Below are 15,255 nucleotides of genomic sequence, written 5' to 3' on the forward strand. Positions count from 1 at the left end.
ATTTCAGGAGACAGAAAGTTAATTCTACTTTGTAAGTCACATGAACACTGCCAACTATCAGTGTCTTGCCAATAGCAAGAAATAGGCTCTGAACTGACTCATACATTTATGAGTAGGCTGCACCTCCTCTTCACATCTAGTAGTATCTGTAACTACATGTCATGTTTGGATTTGGCCTGGTGGCATGCACTTACCCAGTTTGTTTCAGAAAAATACCTGGAGACAGCAACTAAAAGAACTTAATCCTTCCAGAAGAGGCAGATGCCCATGTGAAAACCCCTGCGTGAGCATCCATGTTCTCCTCACTTGCTGGACATGCACTGAACTGGGACTTTCAGCTCTCAATGACTTTAATTTTTAAGATGAACTGTAGGACATACTTTTTTAAAAACAGTTTTTATCAGCATAATCCATACTCCTCAATGCATATAGATATAGATATGTATAGATAGTGTAACAATTCCATAACAAGGAAAGCAATTTAAATTAAGAGATACACATTTCTTCCCTATCCCTTGTCAATAAACATTTTGAAAGCAGCTAGCATAGAAGCTCATGCTCTTCAGAGAAGATTTAATGTTTTTCAATTCAGTTGGCCTTTTTGCATTTCCCATTCCATTCTTGGCCATTGGCTTAAAAAGTGTATTGATTTTTACTTGATCTTACAGTTCTCACTGTACCAACATGGCATGACAGTAGTAGTGCAGGCTGAACATTCAGGAGTTACTGCAGTTGGATAACACTACCTAATTGGCAGTAACTACTGCTCTCCCTGTCCCGTTTTCTTATTTTATGTAATTCTAGTAGTATTAATTACATGTGTTAACGTATTGAACCAAAGTAGTATTCTGCCTAAGATGATACAAAGAAAAGTCTTTCAAGCCTTGGGGCTGGGGAAGGGCTCTCCCTAACCTTTCAACTGGGGGGAGGGGGAGGGAAACCCAACCTAATAATTCATGTTACTATGTAGAAAAGAGTCTCAAGCAGCCTTTTCTGTATACCCATTCTGAATAGCTTTTTTTTCTTTTTTTTTTGTCAAGACTGGTCTGATTTCGTGATATCTTTTCATGATTCAATGATCAGATGCAGAAATCAGTAATGTTGTTTACTGCACTGTTGCTTTGACTATGTTTGCTTAACTAATAGATAAGCTATTTGATTGCCATGGTGGAGGTAGTGTATTTGTTCATATATTACTCACTATGCATTTTCCTGCATAAGGCAGAGAAAGTATTTTGTCTTAAGTATGTTCATATTTAGAAAATACGTCAAGTTGTTGCCTCATATTTTAGAAAAATCAGACACAGAAAATAATCTAGCAAGAACTCACACATGATTTCAGCAGCCAGTTTTGTAAGTAGACTAATATAACGTCCATCATTGCTGTTTTTGAGCTGGTTAAGCAGATCACTTCTGAAGATCAAGACAGCAACTTTACTTAAAACCAGTGCTTATGTCAGAGAAAAATGAGTCTGGGATTGTCAGGACAGAAAGTTACAAAGGCAAGAGCTGTTGACACGTCATGCCAACAGAGAGCTTTTTCATTCAATTCCACATGCCATTTTGATGAAGGATAAAGTTATTAAGGCTAAAGAAAATAGTTCTTCTCTCAGATCATCTCATTGGTACCCATGAACAAATATAGAAATAAAAATGAGAAATAGGAACATGTAGGCTTACTAATATAGGCTATGACAGATCAGTCTGATGACTTCATAAAAATTTTCACTTATGTTTAGTGAAGTGTACTCAGGGAATTAAGACACAGCCCACTCACAAAGGAAAAAAAAATAATTATAAGGCAAGTAAAACAATAAGATATGGAAGTCACAATACCTATGCTGGATTGAAGCTGATGTATATTTAATACTCCCATAAAAACAGATTTAAGTTGTTCAAAGATGGAACTTCTCTGTCACAAGAAAATGGAAAGCATGAAAACAGTGAACCCTCACACAAAAATAGGCCCAGATGGTAGTAGACAATGTAAAGTTGTATACTTCAACAGAAACAATGAGTTTTACTACTAAGTAGCATGTATAACCAAATGAGAGGGATCCACATGCAGTTAAAAGCAGTAGCGTGAGACATCAAATATGCTAAGAGCTAAAAAAATGGTAAGACCAAAGAAACAAAATCAAAATAATAAATCTGACAGGTACAACCACTGCAAGTGCTATGTCTTACAGTTGTAAGCAGTAAGAAAGCACTACATTGCATAGGTGAGCATTTGCCCTTTCTATCTTTTACTCCATCAGTTTTGAAAGTACACAGGTACTGCCACCCTGAGGAGCAGTCATTTAGAAAACACATTCTTCCAGCTGTAGACACAGGCATGCAGCTGCAGACTTCATTTTAATCACAGCATTACCACTGATTACTTTTTGGTCTTGAACAAATTAGCTCTTTGCTAGTTTTTGCAATTGTAAAGGGTGAAGATAATACCAGTCAACCCTACAAAAGTGTTGCTAGATTTACTATTCAGTAGCAGTTTGAAAATGAATACTATTGTATAAACATTGCATTTTACTGCAGGGTTGAATGCAAACTAATAACTAGCATTCCAACTGCCGTCTTCTATGTGAACTTTTATTTCTTTTTAAATACATGCAAACAAATTCCCTAAAGTTAATAGGCACAACACATACTTACAGAAGGGAGAAGAGACTTGTGTCTCCTCCAATCTAGAAATCTATGTTCAGTAACATTCAGCTTAGTCTATTGCCAGAGAAGCTTATTCTTATATGTTCATTATATTAATACATTGTGATATTTTTACTGAGATATAAAAGAAATTATGCTACTGTAAGGACCAACATTTGGTTTTTGATATTTCCCAAAAAGGCAAGCAGACTGAGAAAGTCCTGCTACTCCGAGCCTCCATACCAGACCCAGCATCAAACCCCTTGAACTGATCTTAAGCCACAGGTAATTGTACAAAGTCTTTGTTGAAAATCAAGATGTTCTTAGTCCTAGTTGTGGTCCTGACAAATGGTATCTGATACAAACGTATCAGCAACAGGAATTTCAGAGAAAGCCTTCTCACCTCTACTGGTACAGGATCTTTGTGCTGTTAGAGACCTTCCAGAGAGGAAGGGAAGCCCCTCAGTGAAAGAGCTTTGGTCTTAAGTTTGTGCTGGAGAGGAAGGATCTCTGTGTTAAGTCTTTCCCTCCACTGAAGGGAATGGGTTGTACCAGAAACAAACCGCAATGTAAAATTAAAGAACAATGTTCTACTACTATTAAGCAGAGAGAAAACTGGAGTGAATTTAACCTTGCTTTGCAGAGTTCCAAAACTAGGGGAGAGATCAAATTCAGCAGCACTAAAGTCTGTGAAAAACATTAATGCTTTGTTCCATCATGCTACAACAGTGAGCTTCAGAACATCTTCAGCACCCAGAGCCCACTCATTTCAGTGCCTTCAGAGATTATAAAGATTTCTTAGTCAGACCTTTGACTGAGACAGCTGAAGCTAAAACTGACCCTACTTTCACCAAAATATAAGGCGATCAGGCCCCACTAGGTTTATGGTCTAGACAAAGCTGGAAAGTAACATGGCCATTTGGACTAGCAACTGAAAACCGAAGAATATAATCTGATGGATGAGGTTGAGATGGGGGCTGTTTATTTTGTAGGGGTGTGGGGTGCATGTAGTGATCAGGGAGGATCTAACAATACAGGGAAACTGAAGCTCAGCACTTTTGATTGGGTTATCTGCTGTAGAATTTAAGCTCCAGTATCCTGGGTTCAGTGCTGCTTGGACACCCTAACAAGAAAGCTACATCATTCACAACCCTGATACTTACGAACTCAGATAGTGAATGACCTGCATATCCAACACCAGGAAGGCAACACTGTCTCACCAGGGTAACAGAAGTTCTCAAGGCCAATAAAATGTCTCCTGTGTATTTTGCATAGAAACGGAAAGAGACTTATGTTGCCAACATAGATTCTTCAGGTATACAACAGAATAGAGAGACAAATGAGTGACAAGCAACACCTAGTTTTATGCCTGTGGAAAAGAAAATTTTACCAGAGCCAGACTAAAACAATGCTATACAAAGAATCACTATTGATCAGATATCCTGAAAGGGATCAAAGGTATGCTTCAACATCTAATTTGTCCTTTGCCCTTACACCTACAAGTATCACCCAAGTGGAAAAATGTCCCCATTCCAATCATCTGATGTTCACAGTCTTCCAAAGTACAGACAAACATGAAGAAAAGAGAAAACAGCTATAGACAAAACCTCATGACAGATCCAGCATCTCGGCTTCCTGTGCATGGAAAGCACTTAGACTACTTTGTTTTCATGCAGTAGACAAATAATCCTGAGAAGAGTGCTATATGATCAGTGTTTCTATTAGAATAATCAAACAACTTAATTCAGAGTGTATGTCCAGGAGACTCAAAAGAAACATTAATGTAGCACTAAATCTACATTATATGGGAAAACTGTTGTTTAAACATGTCTTAAAATGGCTTTTGGTGGTCTCTTTGCAAACACATGCTTCTTCTTCCCAGCACCCCCCATGACAAGTGTTATCCATGCAGGAATGTCCTGGGAAGGTGTCCTGAGGTGTTTCCCATTGGCCTTTGTTAACCCCTTCCTGTGGTTGGGTGTTCCTGTAAGCCCCTTGAGACTTCTAATTGGTTACTTTGTGAATCCTCCTAAACCCTATAAATGTAGCATCCCCAACAATAAACGCTCTCTTGCCTCCTCTCCACGCCCGGTGTCCTGTGTCCTGTCTCCGTGCCGGCCATGGGGCCACGTGCGGGGGGGGAGGGGGGAGCACCTCTCCCCTCCAGTCTCAGGGCCAGAAGAGACCCCTGAAGAAACCCCTGGAGTTCCCTTTCCCCATCCTTCAAGGCGTCGAATGGTTCTTCAGATGGAAATGGAACTAGAACTGGGCCGCCCCACGCCGTGGGTGGGGAAAGGGATCCAGACATTAACTTTTTCTAAGTAACTTAAACCATTTTTTAAGTCAGTCTGGATCTGACCTACATTATACTTCATGCTCTCTGGCAAATAAGACCCAGTTGCTGGAGCAACTTTTTCATATTAGAAGCTGTTTCCCAATGTTTAATTTCTAAAGGTGATAAATGTAGTTTCCATTTTAATTCTGTAATGTTGACACTCCAGAGGGTTGGGGTTTTTTTTGTATGGGGGAGGAAAGGGTAAAGAAATTATGTGAATTATTTCTCTATAGGAAAAACACTTCAAGAGGCTCAGTAGTTTTATAAGCTCAGCCAATAATACTTTCCTACCATCATATCTTCATCAGAAAAATAACTGGACTTAATAATTTAGATAAAACCAGAAGGTAGCCTCTGAAGATAGTGTTAGAAAATTAGCTTCTTTTAAAGCACAATGCACAGTGCTGCTTTGGTACTAGTCTTCCATTCCCTGACTTTGATTGACACAACACACTGCCCACTAAAATTAAAAATATCTCAATGGCAGGAGACTCTACCATCCCTAAATAACACTAAATAACATCAGTATTTTAGATTTAAATTTAGATTTACCATCACTTAGTAACATTTGTATTTTCCCATGATGACCATTATTTTTTTCATTCCTGCTCAAACTCTTTTTAGAATTACTTCAGTGCAAGATCTGTGTTTGCAAATAAACTTAATTGGTATTGATCACACCCACAAAGCTGATTTACAGACTGAGCATAAAGATATTCAGAGTATAAGTCTGGTTTCTGTGTACTGAAAAGAAGGAAGCAGCAATAAAATACACATGAACACATATGATGAAGGTCCCTGCACACAATTTAGAGAACGGCCCACTTGGACATATAAATTATTTCGATTCATGTACACTCTGATGAACTTGAAAAAACAACAGGAAAGAGAGAAAAAGAAGTATACGCTCAAGAAGAGCTGCATAATCTTAGGGAAATGAAAAAAAAAAAAAGATCATCAAACCCTATAGGCTAGAGTGATAGTGACAGAGTAGGTCCCTTAGATTTTGGCTATATACCTCACCACTGACATTTTTCTCTCCCAGAACTTTCATTATTTCTCAAGTTTTTATAATTTATTTCATGTCTCCTCTTCACACTTCCATTTTCAATCAAAAAAAAAAAATCAAGAATCAAGAGAGCATATGCAAGAGAGAGGTATTTATGTCTCTCTGAACCTGAGTTCTGGCATGGACAGCTACAGACATTACATCTTTAAAGAGTTTCACAAATTCTCTTGGCTTTTTAGACAGCCTTCATCAGGTAGCAGTTCATCAGGTGTTTTGAAGATGTAAATTTAATGTTTAAGTAGTTCCTAATAAAAAATTAATTAGACCATTATACCAGGGTATATATCATAAATTACCTATGATATATATCATAGAGTACCTAAAAAGATAGAATTATTAGAATGCAATGGGAATGTGCAAAACCATGTAACTGCTCTCACATAGTAAGATAGGAAGTTACACGCTTACCAGAAAAGACACAGAGGCTCATGCATTTGTACACTGCAGAGGTTCAAAGATCAACAATCCAGGCAAGGAACAACAGAAAAGGAAAAAAAAAAAAACCAAAAAACCTCCTCACTTTGATAAACTCATTTTCATTTAGCTAATATCTTACGTAAACCCATATTTTTAGTTCAGATATTCTCAAATGACCATTTCTGACACATTAAAATTTTCCAGTGGAAGAATACAACCATGGGCAGCAAATATAAACCTACTGATAGTAGATGTGCTTTTTAAATTACTTTTTGTGGATTCCTCAGAAGGTAGCCACAAACCTCAGGTTGAAAGCCAGTAATTTACTTCTTCTGACCTTGCAAAGACCTCTTTGTGCCACAAGTTTTATATGGCCTTCAACAACCTAATTTACTTTTAAAAACCACAACATATACAGTAAGTTGAAAAATATCCCTGTGCATTTACTGGTAAGCAGGTTTTATTTCATTTTTACCAATGTTAGCAGTTCACTGGATTGCATCACAGTGATTATACAGCCTATACAGCAACTTGCAGAAAAAACATCCATCTGACATTTCAACCAAAGCTCTAATAGAAACCCCAATATTATACTAAGAAAAAGAAGTCAGCAAAAGTCCCACCTGAACAAATAACGCAAATCCAAAGAACTACTGAAGGGATAAAAAGCCTGTATTCATTTGCCAAGTGGTAAAATATAATAAAAAAGTGAAATTAGGTACTTAAAACTCCTAAATAACCAGAACTGTTGTAGACCAAAGCTATTTTTCAATCTAAATACCATTGGGGTGGATGTGTTTTTCTTTCATCCACTGGAAACAAAAGTCATGCTATGTCAGCATACAGACTGCTAAATAAATCAAGAAGGTTGGTCAAATGCATGTTAAAACATTAGAGAGAAAAAGAACATTCCATAACATATTTAGTCTTCCTGAAAGTTGCTGGGGAAAAAACCAACACCAAAAAAAAACCAGCCAACCCCAAAAAAACCCTAATTTACAGGAAAAAAAAAAGGATTTAGAAGATCCTTTTGTCTGTCAAACAGACAAATTGTAAAAAGACAGTATGAAAACATAAAAGAAAACAAAGAAAGAGGTAGAATTCAGAAATAAAATGGGAAAAAATTGTAGTTATCCTTGTATATAAGGATAACTTATATACAAGGATATAAGTAAAACATACAACAGTGAAAAGAAAGATTATCATGCAAAGCAAAAAGCTGCAGAATTAATATGTTCAGTAATCTTACTCAAGGGTAATTTTTAAGTTAGACATAGTTGCCACATTGTCTTACCAAGAATTCAAGAAATCTTCTAGAAGAAACATATATTACTTCTGGAACACAAGCTCGGACTACATTTTAAACCTAGAGAACTGCAATCTTGTCAAATGTAAGAGAAAAATAAATCAGACAAGGCAGAATTTACTAGCATTAAATCTGATATTAGGCTGCCCTCTTCAACCGTAAAATCATAGAATATCCTGAGTTGGAAGCAACCAACAAGGGTCATCGAAGTCCAACTCCTGGACCTGCACAGGACAACCCAAAACTGAACCATTAATTGGAAGGATTCATGTCCTTTTTTGAAAAAAATGCTTCAGTATTTGTAAACCATGGAAAGTGAAACTATAGAAGTATGAAGAAATCTATCAATAGCTTGTCCAAGTGTAGTGGTATCAGAAATGAATCCATGTCTAAGTGAATTCTCATCACAGTCTATTCTTAGTATGGATTTTCCTATTCAATGAGAAGTATGCACAGATGATGGGCAAGTCTGTCAAACTGCTTTTGAAACAGACAAAACTGCCATACTTGGTCCATAAGATCTCTTTCCTCCTTTCCTCCCACAGCTCAAAATATAACAGATAACCAAAATGTTGCCCCTGCTCACTTCCTCTACAGATCTTAGAATGGTATTAAGGTGCTAAAAATTTTGAAGAACACACACTTGAGAAAAGCAAAGTTCAAGTATTTTTTTAAAAAAATACGCAGAATTCAGATCTCTATTGCCTTCTGAAAGGTGTCTGTCCTTTATGGAAGGTAAAAGACTTCCCCAAAACCTGGGCTTTGAAACTTTTTTCCACAGATCATACTTATTCAACTGATTTGTGAAATGTGGTGCTTTATTTGAAAGTGGATTCTGTATCTTCTTACGTGGTTACAACTCATGACAGAAATAAACAGCAGCTCAGAGGACTGGAGCAGCATTTGATTAACTGACAGAATATACTCAGACTAGAGGATAAACCAAGAACTTCTATACACCGAGTGATACAGAAATGCCTAAAAGTCACATGACATGCGTATATTTCCCAAACAAAACCGGACAGGCTTTGTTGACATTGCTGTGTGGCTGTAGTGACTGTGTACTATAATGAGCAAGCTGCCTATCAGATGGTTCTCTTGTAGCCATAACCCTCTCCTTTTTCCTAGAAAGTCAATTTATGCAAAATGCAATGGGAAACCATAAAATTAGAATTGTAGCACTCAGATGCTGCATTGGTACAACTTATCTTGCATCACAAAACCTGTGGGGACATAATGTGTCTCAATATGAGAAGAAAAGAAAAAGAGGGGAGAGGAGAGGGAAGAACCAAAGAAAAAAAATGAAAGTCTGACTCTGACCTGTATTATTTACAAAAAAATCAAATTCTACAGTATTTCAGGAAAGAATTACTCATTCAATAATGTGACAACTTTTTTTGCTAAGATCTGGCAGGGCAAGGAGAGAATAAAACATGTAACTCCCGAAAGGCAAGTGATTCTACCAGAAGATACAAATAAAAATAAACTATGACTTTTTCTGTGTATTTGAATTACTTTGGTATTGAACAGCATGTGTAGCTTGAAGATTTCCTCTTTTTGGCTTCAGATCTACATTGTAATTCAATAAGGGCAGTTCTCTTTCCTGGTTTTCAGAAGAAACAAATATGTACTCTGGAGTAGCATATCAACAAAATCATAATACATTATCTTAGCAATTGGAAATGTATCACCATAATAATCCATACAGTGATAACTGAAGTCACAGTTAAGTATTTAATCTTGCAAATCAAATGGAGAACATAGCAAGTGATAGAAAAATTGAGGCCAATATGATGAGAAAATGATTTCCCAGTTCTCCTGTGTAAATTAGAGCAATTTGCTTTCCATTTCACACCTAAGCCATGGAAACAGGAAATACAGCACATTTCCTTACGTTGTAAGGAATTCCAAACTTTCAGACCACTGCTATTTCAATGTAGGCCCCCAAATGTAAGTGGTCAGAGGAAGAAACAGCCCTCTGCTTTACATTAAAACATTTAAAAATTTTTCCTTGCCTTGATGGCAGCACTTAGTTCTCCTAAAGCTCAGACCATCACATAATTAATTCTATTTCGTCCTCTTAACAAGTATTTCTGGAGCAGTAGGTGGCAATTAAGAAGTGCACATCCTAAAACCATTACCACAGGTAGAAATGAGAAATTCAGTTTTACCTGTTAACAGGCAAACATTAATGCAATAGAAAAATGTATAGTCAAACACAGAAGAAAAAGTGAACAGCTGCTTCATTCCCTACAAAATAACTGTAGTGAACAGTGCTGCAGAAACATGGGTCAAAGCATTGCACTGCAGATGGGTCACAACTCAGTTGATCAAAATCTTTTGCGTCCTCTTCTCCTTTATAATAATTTGAGGAAGGACCTTGTTTAATTAGCTAATTTACACTTCGTATGGTCTTTTTCCAATAGAAATAATTTCAGATTTCCTTTGTCTAAGGTTCCAGTTTTATGGCTTTGGGATATTAAATTCATCCATTTTAGATAAGCCGCTGTGCTGTCACTGTGTAATAATTATAACATTTAGATCATGACAAAAAGAATATAGTGTAGTTTTACGAGATGCTTTACTTAACATTGCAGTGAAAGGCTGTAAAAGTCTGCTTACCAGAAACCAATGTACTTCAGTACACAGTCCCCACATTTACAGTTGTGCCTTTCCACGCGAGGCTGAAATTACCTCTCCTTTGCAGACTCCAGATACATTTGTCCCTTTTTTTCCCTGTTTTGTATACCTCATCAGGACAAAACCATGCCACGGCTCCATTTCAAATCCTCAATGTAGATTTGAATTTTAAATTCTCCTTCCTCTCCCCTCACACCAAAACCAAAAAGCCTGGGTACTGGTATCATTGTAGGCTATACATCCCAAATAGCACACAACTTCTCTTCAAGCCAGATACTATTGTCCAGTAAATTTGCTCTCCTAACACATAATAAAATGTCACAGACTTTGAATTATACAGTCTCAGTACTTCTCTTGGCCTGAGACAATTTTAGTTGTGATAATGACTGCCTTGAAGTCAGGTGACAATTGCCTAGCTTGTTAAACTTCATTCTATGGGTATCATATATGCAAAGGTCTGACAAACTTACATAGTCACTGCTTAGAGAACAGGCTATGTTAACTGGGGCCAAGAGAGGCTGACTATGAACTTTGACCAATTGTAACTGGGTGAAAACAGTAAAACTTTACTTGGGAACCAGAAAAAAGAACAAGTAAACAGATAATGTTTTATAAAACATTTCTGTTTTATAAAACAGAAAAGTGCTGTAACCATGGTAGAAAAGGAAAATGCTAGTGCAGTGACAGTACCCCACTGCAAACCAGCATTGACAAAAGGACAGGGAGAATTTGCTTCACTTAGAAGGAAAAGCCATGCAGCGATACCATGGGTTTCTGAGATTTCATCGGATGGTATAGAAAAGTAGAAGGGAAAAGAAATCTGATTGAAAACCTTCCATCTCATCTCCCATCATAAATTAAATGAGGTTCAACCAGATTTAGCCAAGCTAGCTGGAACAACTAGCTCTGGAATCATAGACAGCCTTCAAACATTCAAGTAAGCAACTCTCATCCATACCTTTATCCAAAGTTTGAGCACACAGAAATGTTGACACTTTGCTGACAAATAAACGACTTCTGCAACCCCTTCCTGAAGCAGAGGAGTTAGGAAAAATTATGGCTGTCTGCAAAGGCTTATACCAATAAGAGTTCAGTAAGAGCATACTTCTGCAGTTTGTTTTCACATAACAAGTGAAGTTAAAATTCAGTAATATAATGAGAGGTTGTACTTATGTTAATGAATAAACAACTTATTATATTTGCTTCTTTTATCATACTCAGCTATTAAAGGTACACATTAAAGGCTCAGGTGTGAACAACTGGTATCACCATTATAGTCTACCTGGATCAGTTTTGTGCCTGCAGTATTATGCCTACTTGCCATACATAATGAAGACATTTGAGAACTACAGCTCATTTGAGAAGCCACTTGCACACTGCTTCCAACACCAACACCAAATGCTACGTAGGATCAGAAAGAACAAATATATTAAGTTCACCAATTTGAGCATTTTATTCACACAGAGATTCCCCCTAACAGTAGTGGTCTGTGGTTTTTATCTCCTTTTCCATATTAAAGCTTTCCGCTTCTATAAAACTTTCTCATAATTTTTACTATCTACATGTCATGTTTCAGCTAGGATAGAGTTAATTTTCTTCCTAGTAGCTGGTAGAATGCTGTGTTTAGAATTTAGGATGAAAATAATGCTGGTAACACTGGTGTTTTAGTTGATGATGAGCAGCATCTGCCCTAAGCCAAGGACTTTTCAGTTTCCCATGCCCTGACAACAAGGAGGCGTTCAAGAAGCTGGGAGGATGCATGGCCACAATAGCCAATCCAAACTAGACAAAGGGATATTCCATGCCATCGTGCCTGGTATATAAACTGGGGGGAGTTGGCAAGGAAGGGCCAATTACTGCTCTGGGATGGGCTGGGCATCAGTCAATGAGGGGTGAGTGATGGTATTGTGGATCACTCATCTTTCTTGGGTTTTACTCCTGTCTTTTTCTGTCTCTCTTTTCATTGTAACTTTAATATTATTAAATTTATTTCAATTATTAAACTATTCTTATCTCAACCCATGGGTATAATCTTTTCCCCAATTTCCCTTCCCATGACATGGGGGGAGTGTGAGAACTGGGGCAGACACCTGTGTGGTACTTCATTGCCAGATGGAGTTAAACCAGGACACTACATTAAGCCATTTAACTACATCTTTCAGTAACCTTTGTTTGCTTTCAGATAATCAGTGCACTTCAGTTCTTTAAGTGAATATATATATCTCCATATGCTGGGGCTCTATCTTATCTTCAACAGGTAAAGTCAAAGTTAAAAATTTCAGTATAAAAAACAAATTAGTTGTTTAGGATTCTCCCTCTGGTGTAATTTCCAAGTTTTTTGTTTCACATCTTCTATAATGTTTCAAATCATAGGCCCACACAGTGTCTATTCCCTCTCCAGTAGTATGATCTGGAATCCAGCAGGGGAAAGGAAAGCGACAGGCAATGATTCTGGCATTACATTCAAGTTCTTCTTTCAGCTTCTTCTCCAACTGTGGCATCTGTTGAGTAATAATAAAAAGCTTTCAGAAGCAGTAAAAACACAGAAGCATTCTCTTTAGAATCTAATTCAAGTGTTCAAGAGAAGTCCAAGGTTTGAGGATTTTTTTTAAACTCTTACAAAAGTATGATATATATTTTGGCTTTGATACCTTGACAAAGAATATCTAAAACTAGAAAATGGCTATTGTGCCCAGTTGGTGACATCTAAGTTCTAAAAATTAAATCAAAAACTTATCCCTTAGATTAAAAAAAAAAAGACAAAGAAAAGACTTTGCATGTTCCAAGTCATGATTCCCTTCAGTGGGATTCTTCTCTGTAGAGAATGAAAGCTCAGCCCTCTGAATTTATGCTATTTCTGACACCCCTAGGTTTATGAGCTATTGTGTGGAACTCAAACAAAACCAGTGCTCATAATTTAAAGTCTAACCCCAAGACAGATACTAGGACACCCAAAACATCACACAGACAACAACTGAAAGCAAACATTCTGCTGTCACTGTATGGAGAAGTGTTGGTATGTGAAATGCTATTGAAATTGAGTTTTGATGAATCCACAGCCTTTTAACACATGCAAGTCCCTGCAGCAGCACTGCATGAAACAGAATGTAGAATCACAGAATAGTTTGGATTGGAAGGGACCTTTAAAGGTCATCTAGTTCAACCCCCCTGCCACGGGCTGGGACATCTTCAACTAGATCAGGTTGCTCAGAGCCCCAGCCAGCATGACTGTGTTTTTACAGTGATGGGGCATCTACCACCTCTCTAGGCAACCTGTGCCAGTGTCCACCATCATAAAAATATTCTTACATCTAGTTTGAATCCACCCTCTTTTAGTTTAAAACCATTACCCTTTTTTTTGCCACTACAGGTCCTACTAAAAAGTCTGTCCCCATCTCTTCTAAGTACTTTAAGTACTAAAAGGCCACAACAAGGTCTCCCCAGAGTCAAGTCTTCTCCAAGCTGAACAACCCCAACTCTCTCAACTTGTCTTTATAGGAAAGGAGCTCCAGCCCTCGATGCTACACCCTCTGATCATGCTTGTAGCCTTCCTCTGAACCTGCTCCAACAGATCCATATCTGTCTTGTACTGAGGACCCCAGAGCTAGATGCAGTACACCAGATGGGGTCTCACCAGATCAGAGGGGCAGAATTCCCTCCCTCGACCTGATGCCCACACTGCTTTGGATGCAGCCCAGGATACAACTGGCTTTCTGGGCTGCAAGTGCACATTGCCGGCTCATGTTCATATTTTTTATCCACCAGCACCCCCAAGTCCTTCTCAGCAGGGCTGTTCTCAGTCTGTTCATCCCCCAGCATGTGCTGATACCAGTGTTGCCCCGGCCCAGGTGCAGCACCTTGCACTTGGTCTTGTTGAACTGCATGATGTTCCCATGGGCCCACCTCTTGTTCAGGTCCTTCTGGATGGCCTCCCATTCTTCAGGCCTGTCAACTGCACAACTCAGCTTGGTGTCATCTGCAAATTTTTCTGAGGGTGCACTCAATCCCACCATTTGTGTCATTAATGAAGTTATTAAGCAGGACTGACAGACCCCTGAGGAATAGCACTTGTGATCAATCTCCATCTGGACATTGAGCCACTGACCATTATCCACTGGACAGAGCCATCCAGTCAATTCCTTATCCACTGAATAGTCCATCCACCAAACTGATCGTGCTCCATTCTAGAGAACAGGATGTTGTGGGGGACCATGCCACATACCACTATGTAACTCTCCTTGGTTGAACACCTATGATCTAGCTCTCCTCCATTCACAAAAACTGAGATGATATAAAAGTCAAGGGAAATACCACGACTTTTCTAGAATAGAGTAACACCCTTCCCAGTCAGATGTTCTCCTCGTAAATTTTGCTGTGAATTAAGTGAGAAATGAATTAACGCACCTAGAATACAAAGATCTCAGATAGTGATTAAGTTCCTGATGAAAAAAAAGAAAAAAAAAAAAAGAGAAACTTAACAGATTTAGCCATTTTTGTCCTTCGGAAATTTTGATGGCATTGGCATGCTTAAGCAGATCAGCAGTATACATCCATTTGGAGTTCCTTTTATTCTTACATACTGTATGCATCTGAATGAGCAATTACAACAGCAAACTCCACAGGCTACTTCTATTATGTGTAAAAATTCTATTTACTTTGATATATTGATGATGCAACATTTAGATACTAAAAGGTTAAAAGGACAGTAATTATTTACAAATGTAGCTCACCTTAAGACACAAAACATATAAAAATTCCACAAAAATGGAAAAAAACCCAACAACAACAAAAAACAAACAAAACCAAACAAAAAACCAAACAAAAAACCAAACAAAAAACCAAACA

At 37.8% G+C, this 15,255-nt stretch overlaps 1 protein-coding gene across 5 annotated transcripts in view; it reads right to left on the bottom strand.

Moving 5' to 3' along the window:
* Window positions 1-11,348: 11,348 nt before the first annotated feature.
* ATPSCKMT (ATP synthase c subunit lysine N-methyltransferase) overlaps window positions 11,349-15,255 on the bottom strand; it is a 9,927-nt gene continuing 6,020 nt past the window's right edge. For all 5 annotated transcript variants that reach the window (XM_027643983.1, XM_027643981.1, XM_027643982.1 and 2 more), the window contains exon 5: window positions 11,349-12,911. In XM_027643983.1, the coding sequence (XP_027499784.1) occupies window positions 12,714-12,911 (198 nt within the window). In that variant the 3' untranslated portion in view covers window positions 11,349-12,713. The remainder of the gene's footprint in view (window positions 12,912-15,255) is intronic.

This window comes from Corapipo altera, unplaced genomic scaffold (assembly GCF_003945725.1).
Source record: "Corapipo altera isolate COAL_440 unplaced genomic scaffold, ASM394572v1 24b, whole genome shotgun sequence".
NCBI classification, from domain to species: domain Eukaryota; kingdom Metazoa; phylum Chordata; class Aves; order Passeriformes; family Pipridae; genus Corapipo; species Corapipo altera.